This window comes from Puma concolor, chromosome B1, assembly GCF_028749965.1.
Source record: "Puma concolor isolate L17-30 chromosome B1, mPumCon1.1.hap2, whole genome shotgun sequence".
NCBI classification, from domain to species: Eukaryota; Metazoa; Chordata; class Mammalia; order Carnivora; family Felidae; genus Puma; species Puma concolor.
In genome coordinates this window covers 83,506,218-83,533,287 of record NC_141670.1, presented here as the reverse complement: position 1 = coordinate 83,533,287, position 27,070 = coordinate 83,506,218, and the positions used below count along the sequence as shown (strand labels likewise).

Here is a 27,070-nt window from a genome sequence, read left to right as displayed (position 1 = left end):
TGGGCAAAGGAAGATCATAACACCTGTCTCTCTGGATTCTGCAAAGATAAAATTCTGGATGTCTGCAAAGATAAAATTAGATAATGCATGGGAACACTTACAATCCCCCACCATGCTAGCCATTATTTTTAGGATTCAGGGCATATAGCACTGGGTGTCTATATTTGACCTTTAAATGCTTTCCAGTTTGACACCATCATGTTGGCTTCACATTGAAGTCACTTTGAAAATTAGATTGTCTCACTGAATGCAGAAGCCTAATAATTAGTTCCAAGCACTTAGCCTAATTTTCCTCTCCTAGTCTCTGTTCTTAAAATCTGCTGCTTCCATTTATCTCAGTGTTATTTTCTCAATGTTTTGATTAGCTAATGATCCTGCAGCCACTCTTAAGTTTTTTCTGAGCCTTAGAAAAAAAATCTAGAGTATCTTGCCTAAATCCCACCTGCAAAAGACACTTTCCCTTTCTGCATTCAGCCAGCTCTTGTGAAGTCATCTTCTTTTTCCTAGAAAAATAACCGGAGGGGTGTCTGGGTGGCTCAGTCAGTTAAACATCCAACTCTTGATCGTGAGATTGAGCCCTGGGTCAGGTTCCATGCTGAGAGTGGAGCCTGCAAAAAAGAGAACAGAATGGAAGGGAAGGGAAGGGGAGGGGAGGGGAGAGGAGAGGAGAGGAAAGAAGGAAAGAAAGGGAAAGAAAAAAGAAAATAGAAAAGACAAGAAAAGACAAGAAAAGACAAGAAAAGAAAAGAAAAGAAAAGAAAAGAAAAGAAAAGAAAAAAGAAAAGAAAAGAAAAGAAAAGAAAAGAAAAATAACCAGACATAGTGAATGCCACCTGACTACCCTTTTCTCAGCACTCAGCCTGGCTTAAGAGTTCTCATTTACTAGGCAATTATGCTATGTCAGGCTTGGGATGAAGCAATTTTGCCTACGTTTTCTTATTTGATCTTTAGAGAAATACTGTAAGATGAATGTTATGGGCCTATTTTAAAATTCAGGGGACAGAAACCCCTTAGGGAAATTCACTCAGGGTCAACAGCTGGGACAGCTGAACACTGCTTGGTTTGACCACAGACCATCCTCACCACTGCACCGTGAGATCCCTTTTACCTGTGTGCACCATTTTGTGGTCGCATTCAGCATTTATTCACTCTGATAGATTGTTTTAATTTTTTTTATCCCACAGTAGTATTTCTGGCAGGTATTCCAGAAGTGAGAACTCCTCTGGAATAGGGATTGCATCTACTTAGCTTCTGTTTCTCAGTGTTTGTCACAGTTTTGCCACAGTGACAAGTCTAATGAGATAGAGTTGCATCAGAACAATGACTCCAAAGTAACTATTTTAAAATATGAACAAAACCTGTTTTTTCGTTGTCTCTTCTTTGTTTTTGTTTCTTAAATTCCACCTATGAGTAAAATTATATGGTACTTGTTTTTCTCTGGCTGACTTATTTCACTTAGCCTTATACCTTCTAAATCCACTCATGTTGTAAATGTCAAGATTTCACTCTTTTTTATGGCTGAGTAATATTTCATTGTGTATGTATACTACATCTTCTTTATCCATTCACCTATGGATGGACACTGGTTGCTTCCATTTCTTGGATGTTGTAATTAATGCTGCAATAAACATAGGGGTGCACATATATTTTCAAATTAGTGTTTTGATTTTCTTTGGGTAAATATTCAGTAGTGGAATTGCTGGATCATATGGTATTTTGATTTCTATTTTTTTGAGGAAGCTCTATGCCGTTTTTCACAGTGGCAACACCAGCTTGCATTTCCACAAACAGTGAAATAGGTGAAGGGATAAGAGTACACTTCTTGTGATCAGTAATCACTTCTTGTGATTAGTTTCAGACCTGAAACTAATATCCTACTATATGTTAATTACACCTGAATTAAAACAAATTAATGAACAAACTTTGTTCCCCATCTGAGAGATACTGGTGTATAGTAACTAAAAATTCTTGTCTTATTTTCTTACCATGAATGTTGAATGGTAAGGCCTCTGTGGTAACCACATCTGTATAAAACAGAAGTTAAGAAAAAGATCAGAAATAAGGTGACTGAGTGGACTCCAGAACATATCGTAAAATAAAAATTTATTCCATGTCTCTCCCAGTGGCAGCTCTGGAATTTCTACATCAGGGCTTTACAGCTGAGGAAAATGTATCTTTATTTCCTCATGTGTGAAATGATAAAACCTGCCTCAAAATATTATAAGGACTAAATTAGTTTAGTGTGTGTGTGTGTGTGTGTGTGTATGTGTACACACATTAACAGAGTACTTGGCACATAATGAGCTTTAAATACATGTTGGTTATTATTGGTATTATTCTTATAAAGAGGGGAAAGACTGGAAGCTGTTTTTGCACAGTATTTTCCATAACTTTGAAAAATTGTTGAAAGGGGGAGAATCGTGATGATTACATAGGACGAAAGTTCTGCCTCATGCCTCCCTGTCTCCACCTCCTTGGTCCAATTCTACTTTCCTGGTAAAAATTAAAACAAAGGCATGACCGAATTCAGTTTTCTTCTTGCTTGATAGAGGGTGAGTCAATTCTTTTTTCTCTTTCAAAAGTAGCGTTTCAGAGTTGTAATAGAATTGTAGGAAATGCTGGCTCCAGTCTGAGGTGACTGGCTGAGGACGTGGATAACCAAGTGATGTAATAAATTCTAGGCCATGGTTATTCTTTAGAATAAACATAAGCACGCAAATATATTCTCATATGTCCTTTTAAAATCTCATGAAATGCATTATAAATTGTTTTTTAACATTAAACAATTATACTTTTAAACTTTATAAATGTAAAATTATGAATTGTTTTATCAAATTTGATAAATTAAATAGGATTTTTTATTGCAAAAATAATCTAGGTTCAATGAAGAAAAGTTGGGAAATGTGAGGAAAGCAAGAACAATATAAAAATCATCCATTATCAAACCACCCAGAGATGGGCACTTTAAACATTTTTGGTATATAGCCATTTGAACTTTTAGCTACTGCATCTAAATACAGGATCGTTGTGTTTTAAGTATGTATAAATATGTACATAGTGTTTAAAATATTATACCACAGACATGCACCGTATGCCACAGATTATTCTTCTATGACAAGATTTTTAATGGCTGTATACAATTCCATTGTATGAATGTACCATTGTTCAGTCATTAATCACTGACTTTGAGCATTTCTGTTATTTATGCTTATGAGAGTTATAAATCATTCTTAGATAAATATCAGTGAACTAAACTCTGTGGATGTATCTCTGCTTATACCTTTGAAACTTTCTAGTGAGAGAAATGGGGCCCAACCACAATGAAGAGTGAGTGGAAAAGTGCCTCCAGACGTTCCCCAGAGAGTGTCACTTTGGCGCTTCAGCTGAATGCTCAAGGTTTCCTGGGGAATCTACAAAGAATTGAAAATGTCTGACATTTCTGGTCAGTCTACTCAAGGTCAGAGTACCAAGACCTGCCTCTTCCTACCAGCTGCCAGCTAATCCTTACCCCCAAATTGTGCAGGCAGGAAACATTATCCCCAAACTGTTTTCTGCAATGTTTTCCCCTCTTTTATAAATCCTATTTTCACCATGTTCTTCAACTTGGTCCAACCACCTGATTCATCACATGTATTTAAAAAAACTGCTGTACAGATTCACTACATACGATAAATGAAATACACCTCTAAGTTAATCTTCAACTCGCAGGTGTGATGATTTAAAAGATAATATAAGAAAAAACATTTTAAAACAATAACCTGGTGATGGTATTTGAAGTTCCAGCAAATATTAAGATCAAAATTATGGAAAGAAATATTTTTATTGAGGATCAATGAAAGTGTGTAAAAATTATAAAAAAGGATAACTAATGAACGAACTTATCTATAGCTCTTAGTTAATGTTACATCTCCTTTATACCCTTCAGTTCAGTATAATTATTTACATGTAGGGCATTAATTTATAATTGCTTTAGGATACCAAATAGATTCTTTTGAGATGTAAAACTTGTTTCCAGGGCTGCTGGTTCCCAGGGCTAGCTCATTTTGAATTCCCTCAGCATTAGAAGAGTGCTTTGTACATAATAGGTATTCAGTGAAATACTAATAGTTATACAGTTTTTGGCCAATTTCTTATAGAGAAACAACTAGGTGAGTTTCCAGATTGCATCTAAAATGAACATAAGAAGGAAGTAAATAAGCCCTACTCAAAGTGGCAGGTACAGAATGAGTGCAAGAATATTTGAAAAACACGCATTCACAGAAGACCAACAAAATACTTTAAACATTTCAATAACATTCACATATTTTAAGCCCAAGAAAAAAAATCTAAAAGTGAGAAAGAAAACAAACCACACCCAAATTTTTAAGGGTTAAAAGTGTTAAAATGCTAAAACTTTAACCGAAGCCAGTGAGGAGTTTTCACTGTGAGCACAAATATGCCCCTCCTCCAGGCTTCCTAAGTCTTCTGCAGGACATCAGGGACTGCAGGAGTCTGGGGCCAGTGAGGGAGGTGTGCTCAGTCTAAGGGCCACGGACCCCCTCCTCTTTATGTACACCTATAAGGCCTTGTGTGATCCAGCACCCGCCCCCCTTTTCTCCACACCTCATTGCTTGCCCCCAACGTTCTCTCTTCAGGCGCAAGCCACACTAAGACGCCTCTTGGTTCCTGAAATGTCCTGTACTCTTTCGATGCCCACACCTTTGTGCTTCCTCTTCCCTTTGCCAGAAATATCCCTTCCCAGCCTCGTCTTGCCTAGTTATCTGCTTTTCAGGTCTCAGTTTAATACCATTTCCTTTTGGAGGTCCTTTCTTATTTTCCCTACCTAGACCACAAACTCTACCAACTCTCCAGGGTTTGGCATGGTGTGGTAGAGTCCCAGTGAAACCTTATGATTGACTATTTGTAATCCAGATCTGTCTTACCAGGGCCATCATGGTTACAGGGAACCTTGGGTATTCATTCATTTATACATTAATTTACAAAAGTGTTTTAGCATGTTTACAAAGAACACAACAAACAAACCAACAAACGAATAATTCATGGTCTTCACAGCAAGGAAATTCCAGTTTAGTAAAGAAATCCAAAGATTTAACCCATGTATAATAAGGTGTCTTAGGGTGGTGGGGAAGTGGGAGCACAAAGGAGACTATGGTCAATTCTCTGGGAAGGAGGAGAAGGTGGAAAGGAACACCTCCATGAGGTGTTCTCCTCTTGAGAGAACTCTAGGATTTTGACTGTGTGGCTATTTAGGTATAGAGTCGTTAGTGTCAGCAATGTGTTGGAATTTGATACTATTAAGGGAACTGCAAGTATCTATGCCACTGCAGCACAAGATGTGAAGAGACCAATGCAGCAAACAAGGGAAACAGCTGAAGAGGTAGTGAAGTGCGATGTGGTGTGGGCTGTGGTAGGGAATTTGGACTATATCCTTAAAGCAGTGGAAAGACCATAAAGGGTTTGAACCAAATTTTCATTTGGGGAAGATCACTGTCAATAGCAGGCTGGATGATGTGGGGAAAAAAAAGCATGCCCAGAACTCATCTTAAGAGGATCCCACCTTGTGTTCAGTAGTGGCCAAGATAAGCAGTCCCCTGGGAACCCAGCCACACCTCCTCACAGAGCTTCCTTATCACTACTTGGCATTGCTTTTGGTGGAGAAGGCCTGTAGTCTAAAGGCTTAAAGGAGGAGAAAATTACAGCAAGTTGTAAAAAAATATGGCAAAGACCCAACAATAGTACCTAACATTTCTTTTTTTTTTTAATTTTTTTTTTCCAACGTTTATTTATTTTTGGGACAGAGAGAGGCAGAGCATGAACGGGGGAGGGGCAGAGAGAGAGGGAGACACAGAATCGGAAACAGGCTCCAGGCTCTGAGCCATCAGCCCAGAGCCCGACGCGGGGCTCGAACTCGCGGACCGCGAGATCGTGACCTGGCTGAAGTCGGACGCTTAACCGACTACGCCACCCAGGCGCCCCTCTAACATTTCTTAAAACTGGTACATTAGTGCTCTGAATTTTAAACAAAGTCAGAGGAGGAGAAAAAAGTATTTTAAATGTATAAGCAAAGTACATGTAACTTTTAAAAACTTTTTGATATTGACATGAGAAGATGCTTAGGGAAAGAGACCTCGTCAGAATAAGTCTTGAACTTTATCAAAACCATTTTAATTCTCTAGCAAATAGACTTTTTTTTCTTTTCCAACAGCTATTTCTCAGAGGAAAGGAGAGTTTAGTGGAAATTTTGTTCCGAAGAAGTAGAGGCTGAAGCCCAAAGCTCCAAATTGTAGTCAGAGCTCAGGAACATCTAACGTCAAAGGCAACACATTGTTTAGAGGAACAAAGTCCTTGAGGCAATTTCCAAAAATTGCATATACTTTATTCAAGTCCCAATTGTGAATGTTGTGTTTTACTTGCACCCTTACAAAACCTGAATGGTGGCCAAATTGATTTGAGGCTAAAAATTTCCAGTTATGTTCTTAGAAATACCTGCTTTAATTCTCCAGATTTAGTTGTTTTGATGCAATTTCTTACCACAGTCACCTAAAGTCACCAACACAGTAAGTAAATACTTACAGTAAATAAATAAACAAATGTCTTAAGAGCAACTTAATAAAAAATGCTTTTAAACTTCTTTTGCTCAATAATCAAATATCTGGAGCTGATCTATAAAATGATCTTCGTCACGGTTTTCCTTCCATTTTCAGAAAGAAAAATAGATTATCTTGTAAATATTTCAATAGTAGCTAATACTTGTGCTTGCTTAGCAGTATGAAGAGGACTCAGATATCTGTTACTAAAATACATAGTTTGCAAAAAAAAATGTCAGCTTGAAAGAAAAATAGCTCTACTCACTCACATAAATTTTTATATTTTCTAGTACTTAGTTAAATTTTACAGAACTTGCTGGTTATTCTAAGATAGATTCACATGGGACAAATTGAATAATTTTATCAAACACTTCAAATTAAATAAACTAGCCCCTGGTTGAAAATGTCACCTAGGAGAAACAAAAGAAGTATCTCTTTGTACATTCCCAGGTGCTTAAGCTACTTTCAAAATTCAAGGTAAGGAAACCAAGATCCATAATATATACCCGTAACAACCATTGGGAGTATTTTGATGTTTACATTTGACAGCAATAGCTCTCCAGTCTATCTCGCTCTCCCACGTTCCTTGGCCCTAATCAGCTAATGGACATCTGAGGACACATGCAGTTATGCAAAGCAGCAAAATTTCTGTGAATAAGGGGTTACACAGGGCTTTTTACAATAGAATCTTCAGTTAGATTGATTAGGTAGAAAGCATCCAAACAAATTTGCAACCATTGAACAACAGATGTGGTTTGCCTAAACCTCTTAGGGATGGGCTTATGAGAAAGGCCTCTCTCTTTCTCTCTCTCTCTCTCTCTTTGTCTCTTGTGCTCTGGGCCCCCAGATTTCTGTAAGTAAATTGGCTTTCAACAAATCTGATTGCATCATTCGCTAATGAAAGGTCAATTTAAATACTGTCCTTTTTAACTCAGAAGGTACTTTTACATTTTATATTACAAGGTCTCTTGGAACAACTAATCCGACTTCCTTACTTTACACATAAGAAATTTGATATCATAAAAATTAAATGATAAGCTCAGTTTAACACAGCTGGGAAGGAATAGAACCAAGACCTAATTCTGCTGGTTCCAATAATGTTTCCATTTCCAGATCTGTGACTGGTCAAAATCTTGTCAGCAAGATTTCTTGGATATATTAGCATATTAGCTGGTGAACATTGGGGTGCATTGTACACACACACAGAAAAGACAATTAAATTCTGGGATCCTAGGGCCAAGGAGTTTTAAAATAGTCATGTATTATTCATTTTGACTTTTTCACACCAATTTGTTGTACTAATTACATTATATCACTTAGCCCTCAGTGTCCTCTTGCTATAGCCTCTTGCTACAACCATTACTGTTCTAGTAACTTTGACACGAGGGTCATTTTTTAAATCTGTTCACTTTTCCTAGGAAGAGCACAGCCAGACTATTCCTGAAAAATCCCACTGCCATATATATGTGTATATATATTGAATATATATATATTGAATATATATATAGACTATATATAGAATATATATAGAATATATATATATTGAATATATATAGAACATATATATAGAATATATATAGAATATATATAGAATATATATATATAATATATTGAATATATATGTAAAATATATGTATATTGAATGTATATGTAGAATATATATATATTGAATATATATATTGAATATATATAGGATATATATATTGAATATATATATATACTATATATATTGAATATATATATATATATATATATACTATATATATATGAGGTATTATGGAAGGTGTGTCAGCATTTGGCTACACAATATTACACATTTCCTTAGTTGCTCTAAAAAGTATACTCTGCAGTCCTTACCCTATGCTTACTTACAATGACTCACTGGTCGAAACTGGAAGGATGGGAAGAATTTTAGGTAGAAATGTGGAAAAGGAGGAATGAAGGTAAAGAAATAGCAAGGACATTGCAGTGTGCATTTGTGTGGAGACCAGGAGACAGGCGGCAGGCAAAGGTTGGCAAACTTCTCAGATTGACAAGAATTTAAAGTTTAAGTAGAAAATTAGTGCAAAATAAAACACAAGGGTAGCTTCAGCAAGGCCTCAAATTCCTCATTTAAAATTTTGTTTCAGTCCCCAAATACTGAAATGGCATTTGCTATGGCACTTTGTACAAAGTACATTACAGAGACTGGAACTGAATCACATAATTTTAGGTTCTGGAAGGGTATAATGAATGAATTAATATACCACCCAGAATATTAAAGATTCCAAATTTTCATGACCGTATCATCTCACACTTATAATATCTGAATTGTTCCAGAACATTCACCTCCTTTCTTTCTTACCCTCACAGCTCTGCCCTCACAGTTGTGCACTAAAACAGACTGAGACATCTGTATATTGAGGCAGGGAACATGAGAAGGTCCCTGTCACTATTCCCAGGGTACCAAGAAGGAGGGGCAACTTGTGGGCCCAGGACACATTTAGGGATACAATGGGGAATAGAGGTCCAGTCTCCTAACACCATCCTCTGTGCTCTATCCACCAAATCACATGGCTTTCCCAAATAGTTGACGTTCTAACATGAAATGTTATTAGAAGGAATAAAAATAAAGTGCAATATTGGACAAATAGCCTGCAATTTTGCTTTATGCCAAAACTTCCAGTAGCTGAGCTCCTGTCATGATGTGATAAAGTCAGCTCTTACAGCTGTTGGTTTGGGTTTGGTTCCCTCCTGACTTACAGTTGATAGAAGTCTTATCTTACGAGAGCAAACTCTTACAAGGACACATCCTGCATATGAAATGCCTTAGTTTCCAACTCAGAAAACTAAATTTTCTAAGTGCTATAGGTTTTTTTTTTTTTTTTTTTTTTTGGCACTGGATGACCATGAATATTGGTTGATACATTTATTTGTGGAAGTTTTACATAGCTAATCTGTGGTAAAACAGTGACAAAAACTCACATCCGCTGACTTCCAACCCAGTGTCTTTTCTGCCAGGCCCTATTATTTTATGCAGAATGAATGTATAAATGGGGATCTTGCCTGCCCCACCCCCACCCCCAAAAAATGTTTGGAGAAGGCTTTGGCTGTTAAGCAATAATATACTCAATTTTGCTCTTGAACCAAAGGATTGACAAACTCAATCTGGGTCAAGTTGTCATTCATTTTTCTTTTTTGGAAGGGTTTTAGTAAGCCAAAATAGCCAGTTACAATTCAGAAAAAATGAGCTTGCTAAAGAACAGAGTGGTTGTTGTGATAATATTTGAGCCTAGTGTTTTGAATAGCCCTCAATATTCTGTTTGAACTTTCTGATCCCTAGCTCTTAAGGAAGGGAACATCCTGTTAACTGGTGCATTTAGCAGGTGAGCTGTCAAACGCAATGACCAGCTTCTGTTCGTCTATACAGTGACATGCTCTGGTAGTTCCCTTGAAGCGAGGTAGTCACACTTCTGCCTTTCCTTAATTGATAGTCTAATAGCTCCTCATTGAGTCTGACTTGAAGCTGTGGACTAGAATGACAACAGCTTCCCTCAGGAACCTTGAACTTTATAGCCTGGTTCTGTACTACCCAGCTGCTGGCCATTCTCGTTGTCCCAAATCATTGTTGAGGCAGCGGGGTTAGAGAGATAAATCAGCCTATAATCTCGGCCACTGTACGTTCTTGAGCCCAGACGGAAAGAAAGCAAGGGATGTTCGTCTACATTGTCCCAGTGAGAAAAGAGGTCAGAGTTCCAGTCCAGTCCAAGCTTTGCCACTAACTGGCTGAGGATCTGAGTAAGTCACTAAACTTATCTGAGCCTCAGTTTCTTGCTTCTAATATGAGAGTAATGGAACAGATATCCTGTAAAGAATGTCACTACTCCAGAATCATGGAAATTTATATGGCTGAGATAATAATATTCATATTTAACACATTATGTATTCACTACCTGCTGGGTATCCTCTCTTGCCACCTTCAAAACCTGAGAGCATATTATTATATATTAACCATTATTTGTAGAGGAGAAAAACAAAGATCAGAAACATTGCCTAACTTGCCTAAGAGATTCAGTTGATAAATGGCAGAGCTGGGTTTTAAATTCAGATCTATTTGACTGCAGAGCTGTCTGCAAAGGTCTACTATGATCTATGCAGAATAAAAAGAATGAGAGCCCCAAGTAAGTTGCTTTGAGAGATTAAACTCTCAACAAATTATGTAACTACTCTCAAACAAGTCTTCACTTATGGCAAAGTAGGGCTAAGTGAAAAGATACAAAAATAATAACTCACCTGGTGTGTAACCTGAGGTGGGAGGGGGGTACCTCTAACACAGAAGGGCAGGGTGACATGTAGTGTCACAGCCATGTTATGGAAAGACAGATGTTTCTGGTTAGTAACAATTTGTTAGCTGAAACCTCCCTTTTTTTGAGCCAAGCATCTTTCAATCCACTTACTATGCCTATCCCAAATCCTCAGAACAAAAGAGGATCACGTATTTTAGGTGTGCTAGCTTTATTTAAAATATTGGCATTTTGGCAGCTGAACTTCCTGCACACATTAGGTTTGAACTTAAGGAGTTAGGGTGGATGAGAAAAATTCTAATTAAAAGTGAAGGGGCGCCTGGGTGGCTCAGTCAGTTAAGCATCCGACTCTTGATTTTTGACTCAGGTCATGATCTCAACGATTGTGAGATGAAGCCCTGCATCGGGTGTGGAGCCTGCCTGGGAGCAGCTTTCCTTCTGCCCCTCCCGCAATGGTGCACTTGCTTGGGAAAATGAAAAAAAAAAAAAAAAAAGAAAATCTTATCCCAAGGTTCTCACACCACTGATACTTTCTGCCACTGGTTGAACAATGACAAATAGCAACAATAAAAACTAGATCAACATTCTCAATCCTGACTGCATATTGGAACCATCTGTGGTGCACAGGCATGAGATTCCAGTGTGCTGCCAGTGGCAGGAGCCATCGCTCCAGACTAAATCCACATGTAGAAGCTTCATTTTCCAGGGCTTTGAGAGCTACTCTTAAATTTTCTGAGGTTCTTATGGCACCCTTATCTAGAGCTTGAACAAATTCAGAAGACAATTGGATAGTAGCCTGATTTGCTTGAGAAATACTAACATTCACAATTTTCCATATTACATGATGGTACGTCTTGTGGTTTTGTCTTAGAAAAGCCCCTCTCCCCCTGCAGTTGATTTAACTGCATGCAGTTTGCAAGGGTAAGCTCCTGAGTGTGTGAAACAGACGACAGGTGGAATGGCTCTACTGGGAAGGTGGGCAGTAAGCCTGGAGCCTCACACCCTGTGTCCACTGCCAGCTAGAGGCAGCTCCAAGGAGCTCTGCGAGAACTTAGCTAGGAAATCCTCAGTCTCAAACTGACTTTTCAAATTGCAGAATGAAATCCCTTGTGCAAGAGTTGGCAGACTTTCTGTAAAGGGACAAAGAATAAATATCTGAGGTTTTGTGGGCCACGTGTAGGTCTCTGTTACAGCTCTTGTCGTTACAGTACAAAAGTAGCTATAGGCAACGTGTAAGCCAAAGCATAAATAAATAAATGTGGCTTTGTTCCAATAATTATTGATAGACACTAACATTTTATTGATTTTATAGATTTTATTAATTTTTTTTAACTTTCATTTATTATTGAGAGGCAGAGAGAGACAGAGCATGAGCAGGGGAAGGGCAGAGAAAGGGGGAGACACAGAATCCGAAGCAGGCTCCAGGCTCTGAGCTGTCAGCACAGAACTCGACATGGGGCTTGAACCTACGGGCCATGAGATCATGACCTGACCTGAAGTCGTTCGCTTAACAGACTGAGCCACCCAGGCACCCCGATAGGCACTAACATTTTAATTTTACATAATATTCACATGTCACAAAGTATTATTATTCTTCTGATTTTTTAAAGCACTTAAAAAAGTAAAAGCCATTGTTAACTTGCAGGCTATCCAAGACCAGTGGTGGGCTGGGTTCGGCTCCCAGGCTGTAGTTTGCTGGCTCCTGCATTACTGTATTTAGAATCTCTGGCTATGGAACTCAGTTGTCAGTATCTTATAGAGACAGTCCCTCAGATAATTCCAACATGTAGTTAAGATAGTGAATTCCTTCATTAATGGGCCTTGAAATCAATTCACTGTGTCATTACTGGCATTAAAATAGTAAATTGTACAAAATAGAAGAGACTGCATCACACATAATAAGGACACTTATTATTTTGTGCAATTTTGTTTCACATATGTTTATGTATTTGTGCACAATGACTTACAGTATACATTCGCTACGTCCTAATCACATGTGAATGTGTCCTAACGTTGATATACCTTGCTGTACCCTACCTGAATACCTGGCCTCCAGAGGGGCTGAGGGAATCAACATCCCATGACACGACTGAAATCCATTCAAAGCACCCATGAGCTGTTGCCGAGTTGGCTCCACCCTAGAACAATCTTATCCATCTTTTATAGGGTCCCTAAAAGCAGTTACAGTTTCTAAGTGTACTGCATCATTAAAATGATTTAAGAGTTCTGAGAGAGAATTCTTAAGAACATAAAGTTAACCACTGGGATAATTACAAATAGGTTATATACATTCAAAACAGGAGGAGGATAAAAGCAAACTGACCATAGTGTGTATGTCAAAACATCAGAAATAAATCATTAAAAAAAGAAAAGTGTGGAATAAAGGCAACAAAAGATACTACATGTCACTGTGAGCCCATAAATGTACATAAATTAAATTTCCATATTAAAATACAAAGACCTTTAGATTGAGTCAAAATAGGATAAAAGGCACCAACAAATGTATGCTAGATCACAAGGAGCACAAACAAAACTAAAGAATGCAAAATGTATAAAAAAAAAGTGTGAAGGTATGTTAGACAAATAAAAATAAATAAAAACAGGAATCAAAGATTTAAGATTAGACAAAGTAGAATTAAAGGCAAAGACACTTAAAAAGACATGGAGGATTAATTTATACTGTTAAAGGATCTATTACACAATGATTCTTAGGTAAATATGGGCCATTATATCCCCAAAACAGAGCAACAAGAAATATAAAGCAAAAGAAGGAATTGACAGAATTACAATGGTTGTGGAACAATTTTAACAGTGATATATCAATGAAGCAAAAACAAAACAAAACAAAACAAAACAAAACACTGACAGGACCTGAAAAATATCTGACTTGCAATCACAAGTGATTGATGTTGACTTTTCTGGAGTAATAAATCAATGAGAATAAACTTTATGGTGTGTCCCTACATTCCTATAGACTCATTTTGAAGTGAGGTTGCTGAATTGCCTGACAAGATGGCTTTGAGATCTGTACGTGACAGAATAGCTCAGAGGACACCAAGAGGCATATTTGTGCAGTGTCTCTCCTAGCAAGATGCAATTTCACTGCCATGGTTCATCTTTCCAGTTGGCTTCAATAGATGGACTATACTCACTTTTCGTACTTTAGGATTATTTTCTTTCATTTGATTTTTAAGTGCAATCATGACTGAGAAATAAGTGGTAATCATCAAAGGTATGATCCTTAGATTAAAAGGTACCTAGCCCAGATTAAAAGGAGCAAAAGGCTAACATCATAGTCCCCCAATTAGGGTTCATTAAGTGCAGCAGCAGAAGACAGACCATCAGCTTTCATTATAGGCTCCACTTTAGTGAAAGCATAAGCAGAACACTGACAATGTTGCAAGAGTCAGAAGAGCCAAGCCTGAAACAAGCCCATATGACAAACGAGGTAGTTTAATGTATTGATTAAGTGCATAGATTCTAGAGCCAGCCTTTGTGGGTTCAAACTAATTTCCCTACTAGTTGAGGCCTTGGGCAGGTTGGCTAATTTCTCGGTACCCTTGTTTCATCTTTCGTAAAATGGGGATAATAATTGTTGCTTACCTTATAAATTACTGACTTAGTAAAATGAGTTAAAATATGTGTAAATTTTTGCACAAATAGAAAAGCTGTTCTTAAAATTCCTATGGAATTTCTAGAACCACAAATAACCAAATTAATCTTGAAAAAGAACAAAGGTGGAGGACTTACACTTCAAAATTTCAAAACTTATTACAACGCAACAGTAATCTAAACAGTGTGCTGCTAAACTTCTTACTCAACACATCTCTGGAGGCAAGGGAAACAAAAGTAAAAATGAACTACTGGGACCTCATCAAAATAAAAAGCTTCTGCACAACGAAGGAAACAATCAGCAAAACTAAAGGCAACTGACAGAATGGGAGAAGATATTTGCAAATGACATATCAGATAAAGGGTTAGTATCCAAAATCTATAAAGAACTTATCAAACTCAACACCCAAAAAACAAAGAATCCAGTGAAGAAATGGGCAAAAGACATGAATAGACACTTCTCCAAAGAAGACATCCAGATGGCCAACCGACATATGAAAAATTGCTCAACGTCACTCATCATCAGGGAAACACAAATCAAAACCACCATGAGATACCACCTCACACCCGTCAGAATGGCTAACATTAGCAACTCAGGCAACAACAGATGTTGGTGAGGATGCAGAGAAAGAGGATCTCTTTTGCATTGTTGGTGGGAATGCAAGCTGGTGAAGCCACTCTGGAAAACAGTATAGAGGTTCCTCAAAAAACTAAAAATAGAACTACCCTATGACCCAGCAATTGCACTATTAGGCATTTATCCACGGGATACATGTGTGCTGTTTCGAAGGGACACATGCATCCCCATGTTTATAGCAGCACTATCAACAGTAGCCAAAGTATGGAAAGAGCCCAAATGTCCATCGATGGATGAATGGATAAAGAAGATGTGGTAATATATATACAATGGAGTATTACTCGGCAATGAAAAAGAATGAAATCTTGCCATTTGCAACCCCGTGGATGGAACTGGAGAGTATTATGCTAAGTGAAATTAGTCACTCAGAGAAAGACAAAAATCATATGACTTCACTTATATGAGGACTTTAAGAGACAAAACAAATGAACATAAGGGAAGGGAAACAAAAATAATATAAAAACAGGGAGGGGGACAAAACAGAAGAGACTCATAAATATGGAGAACAAACTAAGGGTTCCTGGAGGGGTTGTGGGAGGGGGGATGGGCTAAATGGGTAAGGGGCATCAAGGAATGTACTCCTGAAATTATTGCTGCACTGTATGCTAACTAATTTGGATGTAAATTTTAAAAAATAAAAAATAAAATTAAAAAATAAAATAAATAAAAAATAAACTCTGAGGACCAAAAAAAAAAAAAAACAAACCCCAAAAAAACAAAACAAAACAACAACAACAAAAATCCCACAACAAAACAAAACAAAACAAAAAAGCAATGTGCTGCTGCTCAAAGAATCAAAGGAATAGAATTGGGAGTCTAGAAATAAACCCACATTTTAATCAATCAATTTTCAACAAGGGTTCCAAGACCATTAAATAGTGAAAGAACAGTCTCTTCAACAAATTGTGTGAGACAACTAGTATCCTAATGCAAAAGAATGAAGTTGGATTCTTATCTCACATCATCTAAAAATATCAGATCAAAAAAAGGACCAAAGACATAAATATGAGTTAAAATTATAAAACCCTTAGAAGGAAACATGGGAGTAAATATTTATGTTCTTGGATTTGCAGTGGTTTTCTTTTGCAATATAGGACACCTAAGGCACATGCAACAAAATTTTAAAAAATAGATAAATTGGACTTCATCAAAATTATAAACTTTTTGTGTTATCAAAGAATGTTCTCAAGAGAGTAAAAACATGATCCACAGGATGGGAGAAAATATTTACAAATCATCCATCTGATAAGGGTCTTGTATACAGAGTATATAAAGAACTGTTATAATGTAACAAAACCACAAACAACCCAATTTAAAAATGGGCAAAGAACTTGAGCAGACATTTCTCCAAAGAAGATACACAAATGGCCAACAACCACATGAAAAGATGCTCAACATCATTAGTCACTAAGGAAATGGAAATCAAAACCACAATGAAATATGACTTCACACCTACTAGAAAATAACAAGTGTTGCTGAAGATGTGGAGATATTGGAATCTCATACACTCCTGGAGGGGCTGTAAAATAGTGAAGCTTCTGTGGAAAAAGTATGGCATTTTCTCAATAAGTTATACATAACATACCATATGACTCAGAATTTCTACCCCTAGATACACTCAAAAGAGAATTGAAAACAGGTGTTAAAAAAAAAAAAAAACTTGTACAAGAATTTTTATAACAACACTATTTCCAAAAGCCAAAAATGTACACAAGACCAGTCTATCAACCGATGAATGAATAAATAAGATGTGGTACATCCATGCAATAGAATATTATTCATTCATAAAATAGAATGAAGTACTAACACTTGCTACATGCTAAGTGAATGAAGCCAGACATAAAGACCATGTATTTACGATTACATGTATATGAAATATTCAGAATAGGGAAACAGAAACAGAAAGCAAATTAGCTGTTGCCAAGGCTGGTGGGGGTGGGGGGTGGGGAATAAGAGTTTAATGCATTTGGTACTTCCTTTTAAGCTTATGAAAATGTTCTGAAACTAGATAACAGCTATAGGAGTACAGCATTGTGAATGTATTAAATACCACCACTGAGTTGCACATTTAAAAATGGTTAAAATGATGAATTTTATTACATGTATGTCTCCACACACAAAAAATTAAATATATGTACCTGGCTTAGAGTAGTGCTTGGCAGTAGGTAAATGCTCTATGAATGCTGGCTATTAATCTTTGGAATGTAACTGTATACAGAACCTAATCTATACTATACCCATCTAGAGATGGATGCACCAAAGTTGATTAGCTATACATAGAATTTTGTACGCTAAAAATAAAGATGGCACCTTCTTTTCTGGTGCTTACGTATAATAATTTGTATACAAAGAAACTCTTAACAAAAATCCCCAAATAGAGAGGCACCTGGGTGGCTCAGTCGGTTAAGCATCTGACTTCGGCTCAGGTCATGATCTCGCAGTTTGTGACTTTGATCCCCACGTCAGGCTCTGTGCTGACAGCTCAGAGCCTGGAGACTGCTTCAGATTCTGTGTCTCCCTCTCTCTCTGGCACCCTCCCCTGCTCATACTCTGTCTCTCTCTCTCTCAAAAATAAAGATTAAAAAAAAATAAAAAAAAATCCTCTACTATAATTGGAAGAGATGATTCTTCTTCAAAATATCTTTCACTTAAAACTTGCACATAGTGATTAATGAATTATTTTTAAATAAAATGGGCAAAAATTCTTTCACTTTTTGATAGCAAATGCATGTGTACTCACAAAGGTATTTCAAAAAAAATTATATATGACAAATGTAGGTAAAATGATCCTAAGACAAATATTAAATTCAGCATGATATTAAAAGAATACTTTACAATAGCCAAGTGATTAATACTAGGATGTGAGGTATAGGGCAATGTGATAATATCCATTGATATAATTCATCATTCAACATATTGAAGAATAAAAATACTGTGAAATAAATAGAAACTAATAAGATGAACAGACATTCTTAAAGAAAACCAAACAAAAGTTTAAAAAGTATTTCTGTTATGTTAGGTATAACAGATACTTTCTTTCTTGTGACAACTGTCAGGAAATGTATTATTTTACCATTAAGCTATGGAAGTCAATTTTCAAAGTTTCAACAATGATGCATAAAAGGCATTTTATAGAATTTAAGATCTTTTCTTTTTCTTGATTAAAGCTCTTTGTTTAATGCTAGCAAGAAATTTCTTAACATAAGGATTATTTGCTGAAAGCCGCAGACATCATAATTAATGGCGAGACATTCATATTATAGACAGTCTCAAGACAAGGATGACTATCATGACCATTATGCAGCATTAACTAACATAAAAACATTTAGAAGTTCTAACAAATGCAATATCATAAGAAAAGCAGCTATGAACATTTATTTCAAGTGAAGAAGAAACAAAATTTCACTTTTATAAGGAATATGATTCTTAATTTTGGAAATTGAAGAGAGTCAACTATTTTAACCAAATAAGGTTAGCCATGTCACTTATAAAATGAACGTATACAAAGTGATAAATTCATCTTAGGCCATTGATAAACAATTTGAAAATGTAATGAAATATATTTTAATTAAAACAATAAAAGGACATGTAAAATATCTCTTCAAAAGGAAATACATAAAATTTATCTAAAGTTTTTTTCCGAATTTTTTTCCGAATTTTTTTCAAACTCTTCAGAGGACATAAGATATCTTCCCAAACATGATATCTTCCCAATTCAAAGATTTACTATTACAAAATGTTTTATTTGCTCTGAGTCAATTTATTCATTTCATTCTATCATTCATTCCATTCTAGCCAAATAACCCTGGGAATATTTTTATGTTGCACAAAGGATAACTTTCCCAAATGATTCTGAAACTCATCTGGAGGAATAAACTAAAACTTCTGGCTTCCAGTCAAGGCAAAGTAGCTTCTTGCAGATCAAGCCTCCTGTCCACAACAAGTAGAAAAGCTGAGCAAATTTTTTTTTTTTTAATTTTTTTTTCAACGTTTATTTATTTTTGGGACAGAGAGAGACAGAGCATGAACGGGGGAGGGGCAGAGAGAGAGGGAGACACAGAATCGGAAACAGGCTCCAGGCTCTGAGCCATCAGCCCAGAGCCCGACGCAGGGCTCAAACTCGCGGACCGCGAGATCGTGACCGGGCTGAAGTCGGACGCTTAACCGACTGCGCCACCCAGGCGCCCCAAAGCTGAGCAAATTTAACACATCTAGAGAGGGCATCAGAGCCTACCAAGACAGTAGGCTCTGAAGGTGGAGAGGAAGTACAGAGAGGTGAGCTTGCCATTGGCTTTCCCCTGAAGACATTTGTCTATTTTCAAGTGAGACCTGAGAGGCCCTGAAACTTGTGAGAGATTTTAATGGTCTCACAGAACTAGGGGTTCAGGGCCCACTGAGGAGGAGTGGGAGTCATGACAAACTCAACACGTGTAAAAAGAAATTTTTTTAAGTTTATTTATTCAAGTACTCTCCATACCAAACATGGCACTCAAAACTCACGACCCTGAGATCAAGAGCCATATGCTCTACCAACTGAGCCAGCCAGGTACCTCTTATTCTAAAAAAACTTTTTAAAATAAACGCCATGAGATTTTTAAGTTGGGGCCTCCAAAGTGCTATTCCCTAGAAGTGTGTGTGTGTGGGGGGGGCAGGGAACAGAAAGTGAGCTTTCAAAAAGATGGATTGCTAGCTGCAACTCAGTTGCTCAGTTGCTGAGTGGATTAAGATGTTTCTTCTCAGTAACTGCCCACTGGAAGCCAAGATCTGACCTGGCACTGGTTTGCCTCACCTCACTCACCTCACCTCAGACCTGACTCTGATGGATCCCAGCTATGTTTAACATTCTGACATGTTATTCATCAATGATTTTTTGAATTAATTTTGAGTTTTTAAAAAATACTTTATGAAGTATTTATCTTGATGACTAAGGTTTTGGTGCCCCCTTAAATTTGGTCCTGAGGTGAGTACCTCACTTGTCCCATTCTAATCTTCAGCACCGAGTCCTACACTTGAAATTAGTGAATTTCACTGCATGCAAATTATAACTTGGTAAAGCTGTTAAACCCACACACACACAAACACACACACACACACACACACAGAAATGGTTTGTTTTCATTAGCAATCAAGGAAATAAAAGTCAAAACATAAATACACCATATTTTTCACTTAACCTTAATTTCAGATACAGATTTCTGGGACACAATTTGGGAAGAAGGTACTGAGACAAGATGCTTTCAAAATTTACTGATGGGTATATACTTTGGCATAACTTTTGGGGAAGCAAATTTAGCAATATTCATCAAAATCTTTAAAAAGTACATATTCTGACACAGAAAGATGAGTCTACAAGGATGTCCATCATAGTGTTTTTTAGGTATTAAGGAAGGCACTTGTGATGAGCACTGGGTGTTGTATGTAAGTGATGAATCACTAAATTCTACTCCTGAAACCAATATTACCCTATATGTTAACTAATTACAATTTAAATAAAAACTTGAAACAAACAAACAAAAACAGACTGTAAAGTAGAAACAACCTAAATATTTGAAACACGGCATAGGTTAAACAAACCATAGTTAGGCATCAGATGTAATATTGTGGAGCCATTAAAATGTTTTGTAAGTGTACTCATTAATATGGAATAGATGTTTTTTAAGTGTTTCAGAATATTATATACAGCAATTTTTAAAAAAAATTTTAACGTTTATTTATTTTTGAGAGACAGAAAGAGACAGAGAGCTAGCAGGGGAGGAACGGAGAGAGGGAGACACAGAATCTGAAGCAGGCTCCAGGCTCTGAGCTGTCAGCAAAGAGCCCGACGCGGGGCTCGAACCTGTGAACCGTGAGATCATGACCTCAGCCGAAGTCAGTTGCTTAACTAACTGAGCCACCCAGGAGCCCCTACAGTAATTTTTGAAGTACATATTTATAAACATGCCTAGAAAAAAACATCTGGAATATTTGTACCAAAATATCAACAGTGCTTATTTCTGGATAGCAGATCAGGAATGATGCTCTCCTCTCTTGAGGAAGAAAGTAGAATATGTTGGGTAAGGCTGAGGGTTCTATGGTCAAACCTCCTGGATTTGTATCCAGCTTTCCTGCTCACTGACTGTATGTCCTCAGGCAAGTTTTTAAAACGTTTCGGGGGCGCCTGGGTGGCGCAGTCGGTTAAGCGTCCGACTTCAGCCAGGTCACGATCTCGCGGTCCGTGAGTTCGAGCCCCGCGTCGGGCTCTGGGCTGATGGCTCAGAGCCTGGAGCCTGTTTCCAATTCTGTGTCTCCCTCTCTCTCTGCCCCTCCCCCGTTCATGCTCTGTCTCTCTCTGTCCCAAAAAAAATAAAAATAAAAACGTTGAAAAATAAAACGTTTCGAACCTCTTTTTTTCATCTGCACGATGGGAATAATACCTATTCCACAGAGTTATTGTCAGAATAAAATCCACGTAGAGGGCTTAGCATAGTGCCTGATATACAGAAAGTGTTCAGTTTGAACTAATACTTTTCTCATTTTTCTTGAATGAATACATGAAAAGTTAAATATATGCCATGACCCTTGTTCCCTCTTTACATATGGTTTTTGTAAAGGTGACAGTTCATTGTCTCTATCACTGGGTAATTGCTTAAGTTTAACACTTCTGTCAGTTATGTCGGTTTCTTGGTAAGAAACCCAGGCCTTTTGCTTGTATCTTCAAAGCAAATTGCTAAATTTGAGTCTGATTCCAAAATATCAGAGGAGATGAAGCTTTAGCTGATATGATGTCAGGAATCTCCTCCAGCACCTTTGCTCTGGCAGTTGGTATGACGCCTGGGGACAGAGAGAAGAATGTATGGTATTTTATGATTTGGGGCCTACAATGGTTTTAGAGTCATTTAATTTTCTGAGACAGACATGGGCCTGGCTCCCATGATGTTACAGAAGTCTCTTAGTGAACGGTGTCCCAAGGTTCTATGCGTCTGACACTTTTCTGATACTCTTAGCTGCTGGAGTATGGCTGTTGGCGGCTTGGGGTTCTGTATCGCAATAGAGTTGTGTGTCATAACAGATATGTATGAGCTGTGTATTGTAACAGATGTGCACAAGTTGTGTATCATAACAGAAACAAGCCCTATTAAAAGTTGAAAATGGGAAAATTCGTAATGATGGTGTATCTCCTCTGTTTACCGACAATTCTTGCTTTTTTCTCTATCAGATTCCTGAAATAAGAGTCAGCAGACATTCTAACCAAGTTTATTTGAGTAACCACAATGAAATGCATCTGCCAGTATCTTGGTTTTCCTGTTCATATTTGTCAGCATTGCTTAATGACAGAGGCCTCTTAGAAAGCAAAGGTTATTTGTTCAGTTTACCTTTTACATTTTTTTTTACCTTTTCCTAATTATGTTTTTTTTTTACCTTTTCCTAATTAAATATGCAGAAATGATGATAATGGCTGGAAATCTGTTACCCATCTACTTTTGTTGGCAACTTACGTGGTGATTGAACAGTCATGGCGCTTACTGGTGATTCGTGAGTCACTGAGACACTTTCAGTAGTTAGTTGAGAGGAACTATAGCCTATAAAGACAAGTTGAGGAAATTACTTAAAATGTGCTTCCCCAAAAGGTTCATAGATGTTTTCAATAATCTTCTAGAAACCAAAGTAAAAAGAAATCCATCACAGGAATGCTAAATCTGGTTTGCCAATTTAAAATTAGTGGGTGTCAGTCTTGAGGTACCGTCTCTTTTTTCCCTTCTTAGAGGGATCCTTCCCCAGGCATTCATAGTGAGGTGTCCGTTTCTGCCTAAAAACCCAATTTTACCCCAAGATTATGAGATTTATAGGTTTGGGAACAAGGCTACAGGTCATCTCAGGCTGACCTTTGGGAACTCATAGAAGTTAAGCGATGGAAGGGATTTTAGGTACTATCTATTCTGTGTTTTATTCAATAGGGACAAGGAAACGGATGCCCATGAGGATGGATTGATTTTCCACAGTGAAACTAGTCTGCTGCAAAATTCTGGTCATTTGTTATTTCTGCAACTATTATTTATTGAGTGCTTACTATGTGCCTAGCAATGTGTGGGATGCATAAATAAAGACACAGGTTTTACTAGTAAGAAATTCAAGTAGTCCCTGAAACCCAGCTCAGAACTCTTCCCTACAACATTTATTTACATGGACAGAAAGGCTCTCTTTTTGGATCGCTGAGAAAACGGAGATGGCTGTTTCTTTACTTACTCCTTCTAAGCATGTGCTTTTCAAACTGATGTACCTGCTGACATATGGAATGAGATGTCCAGGGTATCATGGTATACCTACACAGAGCTCTCATTTTGCCTAAACAAATGAAAACAAATATTCTTTCCTTCCTTCTCCTCCCTCCCTTCCCCTTTTTCTCCCTCCCTTTACTTGCTTCCTTGCTGATTCACCCGATATCCTAGGACATGTCAAGAGCTGTGCTAGATTCTGGAGATACACTAACGAATAAAACCTGTGATAACACCTGTTCCTTGGGATCTTCCAATTAAATCAATAAATTATGGCCTAGGATGCAAATTTTGCACAAATTTTAAAGTAAAACCAGGAAACTGAGGGTTTACTTTAGAGGGTCCTGGTTTATGAATTTCCTGGTTGAAGTGTTACAATGGTGCATTCTCAAATTCCTTCTTAGTGTCCGAATCTGAGTTCCAAAGAAAAGCATTGAACACACTCTTGTCCAGTGTCAGAAATGTTGCCTTTGTCCTTCCCCCAACTTTTGCGAGGTCAGCTTCTTCCAGTCGTTCACCTCTCTTCATAAATGTCACTGACTCCGAGAAAAATTTCCTGCTACCCTTTTGTAAATCAGCCTTCTGCATTATGTTTATCGCTTTTCCCGGTTTAATTTTATTGGTGTTCTTTATCATCGTTCTTATGTTAGTGATTTACTTATTCAGTTTAGGGCTGGTGCTCCCTCTCAATGCCCTGACTGTGTGCTCCACAGGAGCTCACTGCTCCTACTGGCGTGGCCTCCGTGTCCAGCACCTGACACACAAGCGCCGAACGAACAAATGAGTAAATGAATTCAGGGACTGGGAATCAAATAATTTCAAGAGAACTTACTCTCCATTTGGAGAATGACATCTGATAAATTTAGAATTAGGAATAGTGGCTTTACCCTCAAGATCTCCAGGGAAAGAAATATCATCTTTTCTTTATTTTTTCCCCTAGCCAAAGATGTTTAAACCACTTTCCAGGTTCTCTACTTAAACTAGTGAGTAAGGGGGTGCTCACACACCTTTCCATTATTCCATTATTCCAGAGAATGTCTTTGGATGGTTTCAGAAAACGCAAAGATGATGGCAGCATTTGCAATGAGGGCCGCGGGGGGCCTTTGGGGGTCGCATGGCCTTGATGACCTCTCATGAACTGTCATTGAAGACCTTAGTACACTATCCACTTGAGCAGTTGTAGACATGAAGCATTTATTTCTTCTCCAGGAATCCTTTCCAAATATTCCCCACCCCCCGCCACAAAAAACTGGGTAATGTATCTAGTTCGATTGAGTAGGCCTTCTTTGCCCTCTGAACAGCACAGTGCCTCTTTTCTGTGTAATAGCTCTAGAAGTATTGGAATATATTTAAATATTATACTGCATCCCTTCTGCTTGTTTTCTTTTCTTCAAGCTAAATGGTTTCATATTTTGCTACTTAAAAAAAGAGTAATTTTGTTAGTCTCCTGTTTTCCTGTAATTGTCCCATTTTCCCTGACTTCTCAGAAATCATCCTCACACACCCAGATTTGTTCCCTAGCCAGTAAATACTATCATAGCTAAATTATTTACTAATTTGCTATTCCTTTGTATAGTCCCTATTTCATTAGTAGGAGGCAGGTACCAACACTGTAGGCATTTTACAGATGAAGATAGGGAGGTGAAAAGAGGATAATTTGCCTTAATGTCCCCCAGCCTTTCAGATGTCAAACCAGGTTTGAGCTTAGTGCTGTCTCTTCCTCATCCCTGTGCTTTAACCATTACACTTTTTTATTGGCTAATATATCTTAGAAAATGCTGGCTCCCTTCTCTATCTCCTAGAGAGTGTCCAGTAGATCCTTTTGTGATCCAATTTGAGTTAGAGCCATGTCTGAGGGCTCCATACATTTCAAGTAACCGCCTGCTCCTTATCTATGCATTTCCAACACGTAGACAATGCATTTGAGAAGACATTAACCATCACATTCTCAGAAAAAGGCCCCAAATATTGCTAATTTAATACAACTTGGTAATACTCCACATTATTTCTTTATCTTAATGAATTTTGATTTCTCCCCAAACCACCTAACACTTAAGCCAATAAGCTGCTTTTTCTTCTTCCTCCATCATACCTCAGTAAAAGACCAAAGCGTGGGAAACAGCTCCCCCACGGATGCAGACTTCATGCTTGTAGCTTGTATTTTTTGGCGGGTGAAGGCGATTATAATTTTTTACAAAACGTTTTGAAAACTCAGGATCACATATCCACCAACACTTTCACTAACGACCATTTAATTTAGAAGTTAACCTCATTAAGCACAAATAAGGCAATACATTTATTCACACAGAGACATTTCTCATTATATTTGGTACAATTCTTTTCACTGTGGCGAGGCTTTGAACTGAAGCATGCTGCTGGAAAATTGTGATCCAGCCACAATTACAGAACTCCTTAACCCAATTCCCTCCACCTTACCAGCTGAGTCCCAATAGAAATCCATACACCAAACTGGGCTCTGAGATACTACTCATTTATTTATTCATTTAAGTAAGATAGAACTAAAATCAGGTAGTTTACATTTTAACCTATAATCTGACATCCACTATAACAGCATCATGCTACAAAAAGAAATGTACTTACCTGAGAGTAGTAATACAGTTAGTATTATTGTTTTTCCATACATCCTGAGATCATGAGCTGGCTCTCAAAAGTCAGTACCAGAAAACCACCAAAGACAACTGGAGTGCAGTCTGTGGCCCCAGCTGGGACTCTGTTATCTTTCCGACACACCTTTCTGAGGCATCAGTTGACAGGCCTGGGAGGCATTTTAAATTATGCAAATTTGTGAAACATCTGTCAATAAAGATACATGGATAGCGGCTTCACCGATTAAAGTGTTAAGTAAAATCTTCACTTCAGGGAACTGGCTGTTACATGTTAAGTCTACTTTGCATAAATTAAGTGGGCATTGCAAGGCAGTGGTCTCCAGAAGCTGCCCGTTTGAACGAAGAGGAATTGGACCTTGATGGCCTGAGACTGGGGCCCTGAGCAAGGCTGGGGTAGCTATCAGGGAGCTAGAGACCTTCTTGGTTTTCATGTAGGTGTTCTCCTGGGCCAGGACGACAATGACTTCTTACACGCGAAATAAATGTATTTGAGAGGTTACCTTACCACTGAGTGCTCTGGGGTTTGAAAGAACTCTCCAACTCACGACAAGCCACACAGCGATATGAGAGTACATGAAACACAGGGAAATTTGAATTCAAAACAGCATTTCAATTCAACAGCTAGTGCCCACATGGCTGCGGTCAGTGAATCATCTCTCTCCAAAATATGCCTCACTAAGTAAGCGTGAGTGAATGCCAAGGCAATAAATGCAAACGCTCAAAACCAAAAATAGACAACCCAAAAATCTTGTTGTAAAGCAGGTTAAAATGTGGGTTATGGAAGGCTGAGGCATATCCATTTTAAAGGGAGGCATAAAAAAAAATCATATGAATTAAATCTGAAACAGCTTAAAGAAGGTGATCTCCTTCCTGTGAGAGCCGTGAATATCTTTCCTGTTTGACCCAGAAAATCAATTTGCTATGTCAGCAATTTGTCAAAGAAATTATATGTACATTTTTACCCAAAATGTGGTTAAGAAACTATTTAGGAAACTAGTGGTTTGCAGCCACAGGATGTGGAGCCACAGACAAAAAAAAAAAAATAATCATTTACTGGGGAAAATATGGAGAT

The 27,070-nt window shown here is 37.7% G+C and overlaps 1 protein-coding gene across 3 annotated transcripts in view; it reads right to left on the bottom strand.

Moving 5' to 3' along the window:
- Window positions 1–26,140, bottom strand: part of GYPA (glycophorin A (MNS blood group)) — a 37,244-nt gene extending 11,104 nt beyond the window's left edge. The window contains exons 1-3 of one of the 3 annotated variants that reach the window (XM_025922458.2): window positions 25,973–26,138; window positions 22,595–22,678; window positions 1,986–2,024 (exon numbers count right to left, since the gene is read on the bottom strand). In XM_025922458.2, the coding sequence (XP_025778243.1) occupies window positions 1,986–2,024; window positions 22,595–22,678; window positions 25,973–26,015 (166 nt within the window). In that variant the 5' untranslated portion in view covers window positions 26,016–26,138. Of the gene's footprint in view, window positions 1–1,985; window positions 2,025–22,594; window positions 22,679–25,972 lie in introns of all 3 variants that reach the window. The other 2 variants (XM_025922457.2, XM_086704162.1) reach the window with 2 other exon arrangements.
- Between the last annotated feature and the right edge of the window lie 930 nt (window positions 26,141–27,070).